This window comes from Salminus brasiliensis, chromosome 6, assembly GCF_030463535.1.
Source record: "Salminus brasiliensis chromosome 6, fSalBra1.hap2, whole genome shotgun sequence".
NCBI lineage: Eukaryota > Metazoa > Chordata > Actinopteri > Characiformes > Bryconidae > Salminus > Salminus brasiliensis.
In genome coordinates, this window is record NC_132883.1 from 41,505,499 (window position 1) to 41,521,190 (window position 15,692).

The window sequence follows — 15,692 nt, forward strand, 5'->3', positions numbered from 1 at the left end:
CGAACAAATCCGTCTCCGTCACTCTCATTCTGCGCTGTTTTTGAGACTTCGCCCAATTCTTTTCTTTCCCGTATTCGGGGGGCCTCATTAGCTTGTCAGAGCGTAAGTCTAGCACATGCGCTTGAAAGGAACGCACTACGAAACGAGCAGGCCTGAATAATGCATGAGCACGAGTAAGTTGCCTCGGAAAATGTCATTAAAAAGCTCAGCGGCAAGGCGAGGCCTATTTGACCGAACGCTGTTCGACACTTCATGAATGTTTAATTTGGTTAAAAGTTATGTAATGGCTCTGCTCGGAGTCTGCAGGGATTCCTCCATAACAGTCCCATTTGTGTCCCATAGGAGTGTTTATGGAAAGGCCTCACAGCCTGCACAGTAGCGTCCACTCCATGAGCTCCAACTCGAGGAAGCATTCCCCCTCCAGCCAGGCCGAAGGCAGCCAGAGACAGCCCGACCCTGGGAACTCAACGCGAACACTGGCAGGTCTGCCTCACTTCTGCATCCTCTCTAATAAGTCAATAACTCATGCCTGGTTTAATATTCCACTCTGCAAAAGTTGTAGGAACCTCTAGGAATTACACTGAAAAGCTGCTTGTTGCTGCTAAGTGTTTATTTCCTCAGTAAAACACTAAGATTAGAATAACGACTAATAATATTCATGCAAAAAGTCGTGGTGGTGGAGGTTCTCCATTACTGTGTTCATCAATAGAACATCTCCAAAGTTCTCCTCCCTCAGTATTATTTACAGTTCTCCTCAGATCAACACCTGGTTTGGTGGTAAATCAGGGCTTAATGATGGTAAATCAGGTGAGCTGCTGCTGCTGCTGCTGCTGCTGATGGAGTTGAACACATCCTCCACGCTGTGCTGGCTGGACTGGGGGGGCGTCCAGGAGAAACCTGGAGGAACCGAGCTCTGTTCTTCAGACTAGCTCATAAGATCTCTCTACTTTCTTCAGAATGAGAAGCTCTTGCACAGTACTGTAAAGTACCTCTCTCCTTCCTCAGCTCCTCTGCAGCATCTCCACACTGGTACTGAAGTATGGTCACTCTGATGGTTACGTAAATGAGTGTTTCCCATATCCTAACCAATCTCAGTTGTTGTAATGTAGTTAATAGCAGCAGATCTGCTGTGTTTTCTCCTACAGATGGCCTCCTTACAGTCTATGTGTTTAAGCTGGAGGTGGACACTCCTATCACGCTCTACCGCTACTCTCTAAATGCCAGTGTGGAGGCTCCCTGGAGGGCACTGACTGCTGGGCATGGGGACGTGCCATCTTTTCTGGTACAAATGCACACACACACACACACATTTGTTTGCTGACTTCTGCACATTAAACTATTGACACCCACTCTTGCCAGCTAATGGTAAACAAAATCACTTGTTTTTTCTCTTGTTTTTGCGGTAGCAGCAACTTAGCATCTCAAAATAACGACTTTTTCTTAATTGATTTTATTATATATCGCAGTATATATGTATATGACTTGTGTGAATAAGTTAAGTTAAAGAAAACTAGTTACTCTTTTGGAAAATACGTCGATCTTGAGATAAGAGATATGGGTTATGAACCACCTGGCAGGCCATTATGATATTGATTATATTGATGATATTGTTTGTTTAAATGCAAATCAAAAAAACAATTTTCATTATTTCAGTCATTTTTTTTTACATTATACATACATAATCTTGTTCTATCTAAATGAACCTTTAAGGAGATTATATAAGCATTTATAAATAATACAATTTCTAAAATAGTCAAATGTTTAGTTAGTAAAAAAAACAATTAGTTAGTAAATCTGGCAGTCAATAATAATAATTGTTATTTATTTTTATGATTTTCCTTATTTTATTTAGTAATAAAATGAGGAATTATTTAGACATACTAAGTTATTATTGTTAATATTATTTATTTTCAGAATTCAGAGAAAGTAATTTCAGCATACAAATAACTTTGAGATAAAGTAAGTTAAATGTCAAAAATGTATTAATTTATGACATTTATAAAAAACTTTACTTACATAAACACAAAACATAATTTAATTTATGTAACAAACCAAATAAAATTTCATAAAAACTAATTTGAAACCTTTAGATTTTAAGTCCTTATTTTGCACTAAGTTTAATATTCTAAGAAAATAATTCATGTTGACATAATTCACATTTCTTAGTTATAAATCTTGATATAAATTAAGTTTCTTTGTTAAAATTAAATAACATTATGTTTATTTTAAGATTTCAAGTTGAAAATTCAAGAAATTAACTATTTTTCTTCACTATATAAATTAACTTTAATACAAGTTATATGGTGCCAAGATATTAGGCTAAAATGTTATGATGAGTCAGAATTCTGGGATACTAAGTTACAATTTGAGAAAATAAGAAATTCTATCAAAATTCTGAGAAAGGAATCATTTAATCACAATTAGTTCAACAACTGAAAGTAAGTCATTTATTCAAAACCTCTAAGGTCCAAATGTTGACATACACAGCTGCCAGAAACAGAGACAGAGAAGAAACAAGCTGCTGTTGGTAGTTTGTTCTGTACCAGAGAATGAGCTTTCTTTTCATTTAATTTCATTTTATTTCATTTCATACAGTTCTCCACATGCAAATGTCTTTCCGCAATAAACCCACTTTCAGAAACATTAGGCTTAATAACTATATTGGTGTCCTCACTATTGCTAGGAAGCCGAGTGTAGTGTTTATGCGTCCACTGAGACGAGCCTTTTTCCTGGAAACATAATTATCGCTGGTGCTGGGAGTAATGCAGTAGGTATAATGGGATTAGCTCTTTAACTTCCCAAATAAAAGCCTGAGTTAAACCATTACAGCTCAGTTACAAAGGCAACAATTATACAGATACTTCTGAAGAGTAATGCGATTATTGGGCTTCACGTTTTACTGCGTTAAGGCAACAAACATATCAGATAGGCGCGTTCAAACATTCAAGCGGCATGGCCTCTCCAACACAAAGGAACATATTAACAAAGGGAAATTAGAGGGAGCGGCTCGATTCGCCGCGCTGGTGGGTAAACACGGCCTGCGGGGCAAATATTTCAGCCAGCAGTTCATTCTAAAGTTTAATATGCAGCATTTAGACGGAGAGTCTTTCGGAGGCAATGGGATGTAATGAGAATCTATTCCTAAATTTGGGTAATGCTTTAATATCACCTTATCAATCACAGATTTGATCAGATTATCAGTAATCTGCCACAGAAGACAATGCAAAGCCAGCTCTGATTACATGGGCAAATGGGCTTTCATTGGAGCTTAATGGCTGCAGCACTTTCGAAAAAATCCATAGGCCTCATTACTCACGCCTAGCTCCAGACACAGTAGATGCCTTCACCCACCCGAAGCCGATTCTCTTTCAGAGCGTCGATCTCCAGCCTTCCCTTCAGTCTCTTCTTCAGGTCTTCATGCCGGCCCTGCTCAGTGTAAACTGTCAGCTTATGATTGTTTTCTTATCATCGTAATAGGCTTATAGCGGTCACCATGGCAACTTCAGCGCTCAGCTCACGGTGTGTGTCTCCCATGCCTACCACCCTCGGCCACGGTGGATGCTGACCCGGGGGTCGTGCGATCCTCACCACGGCTGGAGGTCGGAGTTCAGCTTCTTTGTGGCATTGATCGAGCAGATGAACAGCAGGTGAGGAGAGAGTGGAGTGAGGTGAACCAGTGAGTGATCTCCTAGGATGTTCTTTAAAGGGCCCGTATTTCATCGTTTCCTTTTTTGATGTAGAATTAGTACGTGTGAGACATGGGGTGGGGTGAAAAATGCTCAGATGTGATTTACCACCCTGTTATACCCGTTCTGATGTGTGTTTGGCTTCAGCTAAAGCTGGTTCAGCTGAGGTCGTCCAGCTCGTTTCCGAAGGAATTGGACGTTGCAGAGAAGAGAGCATTGGCTAGCGTTAATTTTTAGCTTAGCGCAGTTTGCTTCCCGCAGCTTTTGTTTTAGCACAGGATTGCCATGTGGTTTCCATTGCAACCTGTACTTCCATAACTAGCAGAGTCTGGAGGTGATGAGCTGCTTTCCAGTGTCAACAACACCATATATGCTACTGTGGCATCAGTGGGGATCAAACTGATGATCTCCCATTGATAGGTTGCACTGGGGTGCCTTTAGATATCATTTAATTAATTAATTTATTTACTTATTCAAATTTCTTACCCAACATTTAGAGCGCCAATTACCCAACCCACTCGTTAGTACTTTCTCCCATCACATTTAATGCTCCCTACCCTGCACAACCGGCCACCTCCCTTATTTCGAACTGTCGCCATTGCAACCAAATCACTCAGAAGAAAGCGGCGGGTACCCAGCAAGCAGAAGCCCATGCCAACCATTATCACCTGAAGTGATGAGATATGGAAGAGAGAGCGCCACCTACCCACCCGGACGGTTGTGCTCTCTCAGGCTCTGGCTGCTGATGGCAGGCAACATGACCGGGATTGGAGCGACCCAGCGATCCTCAAGTCATATTTTAAAAAATATTTTTAATGTCATCAGCCATGAACTTTAGGCTGAATGGGTGGTCATATGTAAATCCGATATATCTATGCATGGATCTTGTCCATTTTAAGGCTACAGTAGTTTTGTACTTGTGCTTTCCAGTGAAATGGGCCCTTTAAATTTTTGCTCGGAGCAGAAATGTCATGTTTTGCATCACAGTCAGTTCTCCAGAGAGCATACCATATGTTCGTACATGGCCATGCAAGTAGTTTGGTATCTCTCTCTCTCTCTCTCTCTCTCTCTCTCTCTCTCTCTCTTTCCCCCTCTCACAGGAAGCTCTATTTTGCCCAGAACACACTCAGCCCCTACCCTAGCCGTGTGTGTGATGGGCCCCCAGGCTGTATGGTTGGCTCTGGGCCTGTCGGACCCACTAAGGGCAGTTTCTACGCCCCCTTGCCTGCAGGTAGACCAACTTCAAACTCCCACTCACTCACTCACTCACACACACACACACTCACACACACACACACACAGCATGACGAAACCTATTCAAATGTGCAGCAAGTGTTGCGATTGATGCATTATTCATCACTGGACAGCATCATATTTGCGTAGAGCCAGTGCAGCGAGGAGCCAACAGACAGACTGACAGAAAGCATGGAGAGCTCAGTCACTTGCACCGCTCCTCCGCCACAGGGCCGAGGTGATGTGCCGTGAAGACAAAAGGGGTTGAGAAACATCGTCAGGGAATCTATTACGTGTATTAAGAGCGGCGAGGATGATGAGCTCTATATGAACGCATTCAGCTCTTTTAAGTTGCACCCATTGCTGACACAGATGTGCAAATGCACACACACACAGCTTGTCTAGTCCCTGTAGAAAAGTACTGCCAATACAATAGGACTCTCAGGAGCAGATAAACAACTTGAACATATTGGCACCATGCTGCCTAATGCCAGGTCTGGGCTAGAGTGGGGGTATAAAGTCCCCCCAGCATTGAGCTGTGGAGCAGTGGAACTCCATGTTCTCTGGAATGATGGTCGGTGCTCCATCCAGTACTTTTGCAATGATTTGAGGAGTTGGGGATATGGTAGGATGTTGATCATCCAACATCCTGACCTTTCTAATGCTCTTGTCGCTGAATGCAAGCAAATTCTCACAGCAATGTTCCTCCAAAATCTTGTAGAAAACCTTCTTCCCTGGACAGCAGAGACAGTAACTTATACTCAAACTCAAAAGCAGGATAAACTCTTTTTAAATTCTCACAATGAATGAGCATGTGTCCCAATACTTTTGTCCATATTGTGTATGTTTCAAACAATAACTAGATGTATATTTTATATATATATTTATGTCCCATCCATATGGACCTGTACTTTCTGTCTAAAGAAAATCGTGAAGGCTTGATTATCCCCAGGTCACTCATGAGCAGACTACAATTCTTAATCTCTCTATTAAGAGCTAATTAGATTTTACGTCGTCAGATTTTCCTCAATTAAATCCATAATTAAATTACTGTTCACTGTTTAAATGCATTATTATTGTAAGCAGGAATAATCAACTTGGTCCATTAAAAATGCCATAGAATGCACTTACCGCTGTGTGTTGCACTCCTTTCTGGGTCCTCTCTGTGTCCAGTCAGCAGTGAAGTTACACTAAATGGACAAAAGTATTGGGACACCTGCTCATTCATTGTTTCTTCTGAAATCAAGGGTATTATAAAAGAGTTTATCCTGCTTTTGTTGGAGTAACTGTCTTTAGTGTCCAGGGGAAAAGACTTTCTGCTAGATTTTGAAGGAGCATTGCTGTGAGGATTTGATTGCATTCAGTGACAAGAGTGTAAGTGAATAAACTCTGTTCCAGAAATACTCAAACACCAATCCCCCGCTGACACCAGAAATCACGCATCGCCCAAAATCACTGAGATCACATTCTTCCCAGAAATCATCAGGCCTTCTCTGAACACCTAGAAGGCCATATTGATCTCTTCTGTCATTATACACTATATGGACAAAAGTATTGGGACACCTGCTCATTCATTCCTTAAGCTAAGAGGTAGGCTACTAGATTTTGCAGGAGCATTGCTGTAAAGATTTGATTGCACTCAGTCAGAAGAGCATCAGCCACACAGTTCCACTGCTCCACAGCTCAATGCCTCAATGCTGGGGAGACTTTACAGCCATGTAGCCCACACCTGGCATTAGGCAGCATGGTGCCAATAGGTGCATGATATTAATCTGCTCCAGAGAGTCCTATTCTATTGGCAGTACTTTTATAAAGTGTGAATGGAAGAGCTGTGTGTGTGTGTTTGTGTGTGCATTTGCACATCTGCGTCAGCAAAGGGTGCAACTTAAAGTAGCTGAATGCATTTACTTAAAGGGGTGTCCACAAACATTTGGACATATAGTGTAGCTGTAGTTCTGTAGTATTCTGTGTACATGCTATACTGTTGATTTTACTCATTTATGGTTGCTGGTGGTTTAAAAGATTATAAATTAAAAAAACTTTGAGTTAATTTGACCTCAGATTTTACAATTGTTATATATTTTAGTAATTTTATTTATATATTTTATTATTTTTATTTAGATATTTTATGAATTTTTCTACTGTTTAGTTGCGCACAGTGTAAAGGGCAGCTGCTGATTTTAAGCTGTGATTGGACAGTGACGACGTGTACCTCTGTGTTTGCTCAGCTCCCAAACAGGTGAAGAGCTCCGTGACGTCCGGCTTTAACCCCTGTAGTGGAGGTGGATGTGGGAAGCCAGCAGTGCGCCCCCTGGTGGACACTGGAGCCATGGTGTTTGTGGTGTTTGGGATTCTTGGAGTTAACCGCACTCAACATGCAGACAATCACGTCATTGGAGACCTGGTAAGACACGGGAGCACACACACACACACACACACACACACACATTCCCGGTGTGACAGCACACACTTTTGGTCAAAAGTTTGGACAAAGTTTCAGCCATCTTCATTTAAATGCCTGGAAAAAAATGGACACACTTAAAGGTAATTAGCATTAGTATATGTGATGTGTATTATATCACAGAAAATACAACAGTTTTTATTATTAATATTAATAATTATTTTATTTTATTTATTTCTTTATATAAGTCTATCGTGGGTCTTTTTTTATTTCTAGCATTTATTGATTTTTTTATTGAGTTTTTTTTGTGGATCTGTGCTGAGGGTAGGTGGGATGGGTTGAGTTGGGTTCGGAGGGTTGGGATGGTTTACCTGGAGTAATTGATGGGAATAACTAAACAAAATCCATGCATACCCCCTGCTTCCATGTCATAAGCCCTTTCTTTCTGCTTTCCCAATAAATAAAAACGTCAAAAAATCAAATCTTGTCAAATGAATGAGCAGGTGTCCCAATACTTTTGTCCTTTAGTGGTTTGTTCTGTGCTTCTTGTTTCTTTCTCCTGTGGTTGGGCTCGTGTTTTACAGATGGACTAAAACATTGTTCACAGGAACTGCGTCTTCCTTTTGTGGTGATTTCTGAAGCTGGGAAGAGAGACTGTCTGACAGGATCTGTGCTGTCATCTGACAGGTTGATATTTGACAAGCTCCAGAAGCTGGACCTGTCACTAAAATAGTGAGCCCAAGTGTGGTTAAACGTTTTAACCCACTGACAAGCATGACTGAAGCAGCTGCAGTCTCAAAGCAGCCTCAGTTCGCTTCACCTGCACAGTCCCTCGGTCACAGTCCCCCATTTAAACGACTTTTACCAAATAAAAAAACTGCTACCCTGTCCTGAGCTAACAGTTAGCTGCCTCGCTATGCCTCGCCTCTGCCTCGCAAACTAGTCCTTGGATTTTTGACCAATCCCCACATGTTTGGTATCAAAATACTCAGTAGAGTCTGGATGTCCATCAATACTTATCAATAAAAAAAGTTGACATTTGTTGACAAACAATATGGCCACCATATGCAAAGTCATCCTTCTGGATCAGAGCCAAATTTACTCTGATTGGCCACATCTAAGATAAGAGATTAGGTTAGATGTCCTTTAAGAAGGAATTGCTGTACCACTTCTCAATCAATCAATCAGACAATCAATGAGTGAATTGATCAGAAGGACGTTAACCAGTTTCCTAGAGGCTTCGGCTCATCTTTACAGTAGCTCTGCTGTTATTATTCTGTGCTCAGAGTAGAATCTTTTCCCTGATCAGTTTTTAACTGCAGCTGACGCCTTCACCGACAGGCCTGTCTACACTCTCAACTGGGTACGCCTCCAGAATAGCAGCCTACACAGCACCACAGCACCGCAGCACCCGAGCTCTACAGCAGAGCAGACGAGAAGCCGAACAGGGTGGAATGTGCTCGTTTAGTAACCGCCGTCTCAGAGAAGTGGGTGCTGGAGCTCTGTGATGCTCTCACTGCTGCAGAGTGGTGTTGCAGGAGTGTCCGAAATATGTGTGTGTGTGTGTGTGGGCGTGTATGTGGGGTTTGTTTTGAGTCCAGTATCAGTTCATTCTGATTGATTTCTCGTTGACTTTCTCCACAAAGGGCAGCGTGATCTACGACCCCGACTTTGATCTCTTCAATGAAATCGGTCACTTGTGCCAACTCTGCAAAGCCATCAGTGCCAACACACAGCTCGTCAAGCCCGGCGGAGCGCAGTGTTTACCTTCAGGTGACAAAACACACACACACACACACACACACACACACACACATACATATGCAAATCACTCAAGGTCACTCTCGTATTCTCGGCCCTCATTTTCCCTCAGACTGGCTTTGTGCTTATCTCTCTCAGGTAACAGTCTCTCCTCCATTCTTCCTCTCCTCCACCCTGACTGTCACTCTCTTCCTGAGCCCAACCTCCTGCCTGGTCAGCTATCCCATGGTGCAGTGGGCATGCAGGGGGGCAGAGTGCACTGGATATCCATGGCCTTTGAGTCAGTGAGTTCAACTTAATTGGTTTCAGACTAAGTGAAAAACAACAGTAAGCTCTACAGCTCCTCATGTCTGGTGTCTGAGGTTTGTTTTGATAGCTTATGCTAATGTTGCCACAAGTAATGAAGGTCTTAAAGGTCAATTAATTGCAGTAAAATAGCAGCTTCATGCTGACTGCAACAGGCAGAATGACGTCTCTATCAGTGGCAGACGCCACTTTCGTAGTTAATAAGGGAGAGCCAGACGGTAGCACAGACATGAACGCTCCCTGAGACATCCGAGCCCCACCACCCACGTTTAACCAGTGTTTAACTAGGTTAATGAAGGTGCATCATGACTAAAACTGGATGTTTTTGTGATCTTCTTTTCCCAGACCACCTACAAAGGGAAGTCTTCATTTCAGACACATTCAGATTTTGTCCAATGGGAGAGCTTCCTACAGGAGCAATTAGCATCGCTCCCACAATCTTCAGCGCTGCATCGAGGGTTCCAGACCTGCCAGCACTGGAAGCAGATCTTTATGGAGATTATAGGTGTGTGTGTGTGTGTGTGTGTGGTTGTGTGGGTGGAGGAGTGTTTTTGGTGTTTTTCAAGGATGTGCAAAATATCAGCCACTCGTGTTAGAAAAATGGGGAAAATGCAAAGATCACGTGGAGCAAAGATCGTAAGTCTCTGAAAAAACAAAATTGTCCACAAGGTACAGCAGGTGTGAAATGACATTCATTGGCCTGATGATGGCGCTATGGCGCAGCATAACGTGTTTTTATCAATAACGTAAGTTTATCAATAACTTTATCAATAACAAGTCCAACACTCAAAAACCTTTTTTCTTTTGTCTGATTCCTCGGGTCAATCAAAGCAACTTTGCAATCTGGACCATAACTTCCATCTAATTAAAACCTTCTTTGGCAAACTAGTCCTTGGATTTTGACCAATAGAGTCTGTCCATCAATACTTATCAAAAAAGAAGTTGACATTTGTAATCAATATGGCCACCATGTGCAAAGTAATGCTTCTGGATCAGAGCCAAATTTTCTCCAACAGCTAAAACCTTTTAATGCTTAAACAGATTTCAATCCAGTGCATGATGATGAGGTGGCGTGTCAAGTTTGGCGCATATATGCCAAAAGAGGGAGGGGCCAGTGCTACGAAACTGTTTCTCAGCAACTGCACATGCAAACAAACTGAAGTTTTGCAAGATTGCTAGATGCAATCAATCAGCTGAGGCATGTTTGGTATCTGAATTTAGCCTTTTTTTAAGTTTAGAATGGGAGATGCTAAGGATTTTGGTTGTCACCAATGTTATCTCTGTAAATAGCCCTCAAAGTACATCCAGATTTGTTTTGCACAGAGAAATCAGAGGGTTTAGAATTTATGTTAGTCTATAAAAACACAAATAGATGTCTCTGCATAGCTGGATTATGGGATAATTATGGGATGGCTGTTTTAAGTTACAATGAATTTCTTTCTTTCCTTGTTTACGCTTTCAAACATGTCAAACGTAGCATTTTTATTTCATCAATTGGATATTGGTGACAGTCTAAGTGCTGTGTTTGTTAGCAGTGCTAGCTCACAGTCTGCCATTCTAATCTAAAGAAGCAAACATAAAAAAACAAACATGCTTTGCTGATCGATGGCATATAACGTCAGTGATAAATCACGTTTGTTTGATTTCCCAACAAACTACCCCTTTAATAATATTCCTATTATAATGAATGACCAGCACTATAAGCAATTATGTTGCGTAGCTGACCTATCAAATTCAGCATGTTTCAGAAAAAGCAAGAAAATATGAAATCACAGTGAAATTCTCACACAAACACACCTGTGATCTCCCCAACTCTAGGTGTGGAGAGCGCCCTCTACAGCCTGCTGCTGTCCTTGGCGATCTGCATAGCGTCCGTAGCTGTGTTTACTGCGCATCCGCTACTGTTGCTGCCCATCCTACTTAGCATTCTGGGTAAGGAACTCGTACTTCCCTTTAATATGTTTCAGCATGGTTTCCCGCTTCAAAACACTTTCCTCTGCACATTCACCCACATCCCACTCCAATCACTCTCTCTCTACTTAGCCGGACTTTTTCTTTTTTTTTTTTTAACCAGAGCAATTATTCGCATGAGCAGCGTTTGTACTGATGAACGTCCTTATTTTTTTCCCCTTTGATCACTTCTTTAGGAGATGCTGTTGTAACAAGTGTGTAAACGCAATATGCAAATTATTTGGAGAATCGTGCAGATAGCTCTAATTTAATGAAAGCTGATTAACCATATACACGACTGCACAAATGCTGAAATCACTATTCAAAAGTTTAGAATCACGCGTTTTCACTTACAGCTGTGGTCGGACATTTGCATATTCACATCATTGGCAGGAATGTCATGGTAATGTTGTGCTTTCAGTGTTGTATTACCATATATTCTGGGGCAGAGTCAGTTAATTTTTTGTTGACGTAAGTTTTAATTTGTGGAGTTTTCTGAAATCAATAGAGGGTCAGATTTATGATTATGCATATGGGGTCACTAATGTACATACAGCACACCTTGACCAGACGCTTTGGGTAGCCATCAATAAGCTTCTTGCAAATTTCTGGTTGGATATTTGATCACTCTTGTTGGAAGAATTGGAAAAGCTCAATATAGTTGTTGTTTTCTTGGCACAGACCCAACTTTTAAACTCAATCCACATGTTTCTGATTGGGTTGAAGTTAGGACTTCCTGTTTCACAGATTAGGACTTCCTAAAACTATTCCATAAGCTTAATGTTCTCCTGCTTTATCTATTCCATGATGTGTGTTTGGGGTCATTGTCCTGTTTTGTGTCCAGTTTTAATTGTCCATCTGATGGTTTGAGGTTAGGCTGAAGAAATCTAAGGTAGTCCTTCTCCGTCTTTAGTTTTACAGTCTACTTGGTGCAGTTTACCTGTTTAGATACTACCACCACCATGTTTAACAGTTGGTAGAGAGTTCCAGAGCTTGAATTCCTCACCTTCATTGATTATCACCATCCAATCATATTTGTTTCATCTGACCATTAGCTTTTAGCTCAAGTAGGCTTTTTCTTCAGTCAAGCTTGAAGGGGTAATTTCTAGTGCTCGCCTTTCTTGGACAGCAGCCTTTCAGTCCATGGTGATGAAAAGCTAATTTGGCTGTAGACAGTGACTGCTCTGAACTCTTTGGACTTTTCCATTGTCCTCTGTGTTGGTCAGTCTAATGAGTGCCTTTTTATGTGAGCACAGAGGAGCTACCAGCTGTAGTCCATCATAATCACTAGAGTAAAGAGCACCTGGCCTTGACGCTTTGTACATTTCATCATCTAAGTGGGTGTTTTTGTATGTTTGACCCTGTATATATAATTTTTGCAATGTGTTGAGTTCAGAAACCCCCAGAATGATGTCCAGAGCAGCAGATGATGTCAGAATAACAACAAGAATGAGACGTTATTGGAAAATGAACATTGAACATAGGTTGCCTCATATTTCTGGTGGTAATCAAATCCATTGTATTTCATAAATATCTATTATTTATTATCAGTGATAGAGCTTTGTGCTTGCTCAAAGGGGGGTGTGTGGGGCGGCAAACATCCCCCACAACACATATTTAGAGTAGGAGGTGTGCTGTTTTTGAAAATATTAGACCCTTAATCAGAGAAGTGCAGGCAGTAAGCTACACTGAGAATAAGTGCAGGATCACGCTGCGCTTTTGGGAGGCTAACAAATCAGGAAACACATCTTAATGCATCGTGGCAACTGATATTTATCTTCCTGGCTGTTGCTGTTGGGCTCTGTCTTCTCATCATCCTAACTCTCATGTTTTTCACTTCATCTGTGGTCATTTTCTCGTCTAGCAAACTCTCTGCCCTCCAGCCCAGTAGTCATTTTCCCTCTGTTCTTTGGCATTTCACACTGCAGTGACATAAACACCTACAGTTGTGGCTGAATGCTTACATACACTCATCATAGACATGGATTTCATGACAATGTTGGGCTTTTAGATAGAGAGTTTTACACAATTAATTATACAAACAGGGTCAAAATATACATACACCCACTTAGCGTATTAATTCAGTGGTTTCAAAGAGGCCTCTTCACTTCGGCTCGACAAGACAAGACCACCATCTTTACCATTTGTGATGGACACAGATGGAATTTGGCTTCCGGTTTTATCCCATATGTCCAATGAAACACACACAGTGGACAGTGAGCACATGTTTCCGGAGTGGTGGGCAGCCAGGGAGCAGAGAGGGTGAAGGACCTTGCTCAATGGCCCAACTATGGCAGCTTGCTGAGTCTGGGTATCAAACCCACAACCTTGTCATCAATAGCCAGGAGCTCTAACCACTGAGCCTTCACTGCCCTCTGATCATGATCATGACTACAGCTGGTAGCTTCTCTGTACCCCCATAAAAAAGGTGTCATTGGATTAACCAACACTCAGGGTAGAGCTTTTTTTAAACGACTGCAGATTTCAAGATCTGTACTAGCTGTTAAGCATGGTGGTGGAAGCATCAGACATCTCGGGCTGTTTTGGAACTGCTGCATGGCACAAAGTGGATGCAATAATGAAGAAGGAGGACTACCTCAGAAATCTTCAGCCTATGTAAAATGTACTGGGATTCCGTTAGGATTTATAGAGTATTTACAACTTGTGAATACTTGGTAGGTGTGTGTGTGTGTGTGTGTGTATGTGTGTGTGTGTGTGTGCCCAAAGGTTCTTAACAGTGGACGTGAATCCAATTCCAAAGAAACATCCTCAAAATAAGTTCCTTAATCAAGTCCTGTCACGTTTGCCTTACAGGATATTATGCCCTATTCCGGGGTTGACATTTCACCATCGTATGGGCAATTCCATTGGACCTAAGTGACTCTTAGGCTAAACATACTGATGGTGGAAACTATTCACCCTTGAAGCCTATGTCTATTTCCAGCTCATTTATATGTTAATGCAATATATCAAACCAAACGGTAATGAGGGCTGGAAAACATAATTCCAACTGGCGAATACACAAAAGTAATGAATTCATAAATTGTTTGAGATGAATAGACACTTTCTATCAGCCAGCCCAAGCGGTCAGAAGTCAAATAAAAGGAAGACATGGATTTAGAAAGTAGTACAGTGGCGTGCAACACAATGACTGGTAATAGGCAACGCAGAGGTGTCCTTAGGAATGAATAGACGAGACTAACATGAGTGTTCATCTCGACTCAAGATTTTCAACATCATTACGGAATTGCTTTAACAGCTTGGATCTGTAGGTGGACCCATGCTTCAGTTCCCACATACAGCAGAAGTCATAGAACACTAAACAACTGCACTGTATGTGTTATTACGAAGATCATCAATCTCAGGGAGTCCCAGTCTCAGGTGGGTAGGACGACCATCGCTCTTCCCCCATCGGTCAGTGCAGGGCTAATAGGGTAGGAATCTGTGAGCTGATGGAACAGAACTAGCAGTTATTATTCTCCTCCAAGTGTGTTGAACTATCCAGTGATATTACAGAAGCAGCAGTTCGTAAATATGCGATTGGCTGCCTTTATTTGATTCAGAGGATGGACATGCTAGCCTACACCCTCCCAGCACTGGTAGCATCATTGGTTAGTGGGTTGGAGTTGGATTCAGGATCTAACTGTTCCTTTTCTTGATGGCTCAACTTGATCATTTTAATTTGAGGGCTGATTGAATGTTATTTTTTTAATGACAACAATAATAATTAATATTGTTGGTTTATATTCAGTTGGTCTCTGATTACATGATCTTCCAACACCCTGATCTCTAGACTAATGCTCTTATTTCTGAATGTGATCAAATCCTAACAGCAATCATCCTCCAAAATCTAGTAGAAAGCCTTCCTCCCTGGACAGTAGAGACAGTTGCTCCAACAGAAAGAGAATGTACTTAATTTCAGATGAAACAATGAGTAAGCAGGTGTCCCAATACTTTTGTCCATATCGTGTATGAACAGTTAAGTGATATTGGTGTGTGGTAAGCTGAACCAGTGTGGTGTTAGGAGTGATCCAGCTGTTTAACCTGTCTCTTCTGTATGAACAGGTGTGGTCTGTCTGGTGGTAGCAGTAATGTACTGGCTAGGCTGGGAGATGGGAGCAGTGGAGGCCATCTCGCTTTCCATCCTGGTGGGCTCTTCTGTGGACTACTGTCTGCACCTGGTGGAGGGCTATCTTCTCGCTGGAGATATGACAGCGATGGTCAGTTACAACATGGCATTATTCATGTGTTCTCCTTTGTTCTCTGGGTTCTATTATGCTGCTTCCCTCTTTGAGCCTTATGTGACGGTGCTCCTCTAGAGCAGAGCAGAGCAGATCCCTCCTAAAAGACACATA

General features: G+C 41.7%; 1 protein-coding gene across 1 annotated transcript in view; it reads left to right on the forward strand.

Annotated features, from left to right (window-relative positions):
- Nucleotides 1–15,692, forward strand: part of disp3 (dispatched RND transporter family member 3) — a 58,390-nt gene that overhangs the window by 39,974 nt on the left and 2,724 nt on the right. The window contains exons 11-20 of the mRNA XM_072682439.1: nucleotides 343–483; nucleotides 1,146–1,282; nucleotides 3,478–3,647; nucleotides 4,787–4,917; nucleotides 7,148–7,323; nucleotides 8,967–9,093; nucleotides 9,220–9,365; nucleotides 9,733–9,892; nucleotides 11,206–11,319; nucleotides 15,403–15,557. Of these exons, the coding sequence (XP_072538540.1) occupies nucleotides 343–483; nucleotides 1,146–1,282; nucleotides 3,478–3,647; nucleotides 4,787–4,917; nucleotides 7,148–7,323; nucleotides 8,967–9,093; nucleotides 9,220–9,365; nucleotides 9,733–9,892; nucleotides 11,206–11,319; nucleotides 15,403–15,557 (1,457 nt within the window). The remainder of the gene's footprint in view (nucleotides 1–342; nucleotides 484–1,145; nucleotides 1,283–3,477; nucleotides 3,648–4,786; nucleotides 4,918–7,147; nucleotides 7,324–8,966; nucleotides 9,094–9,219; nucleotides 9,366–9,732; nucleotides 9,893–11,205; nucleotides 11,320–15,402; nucleotides 15,558–15,692) is intronic.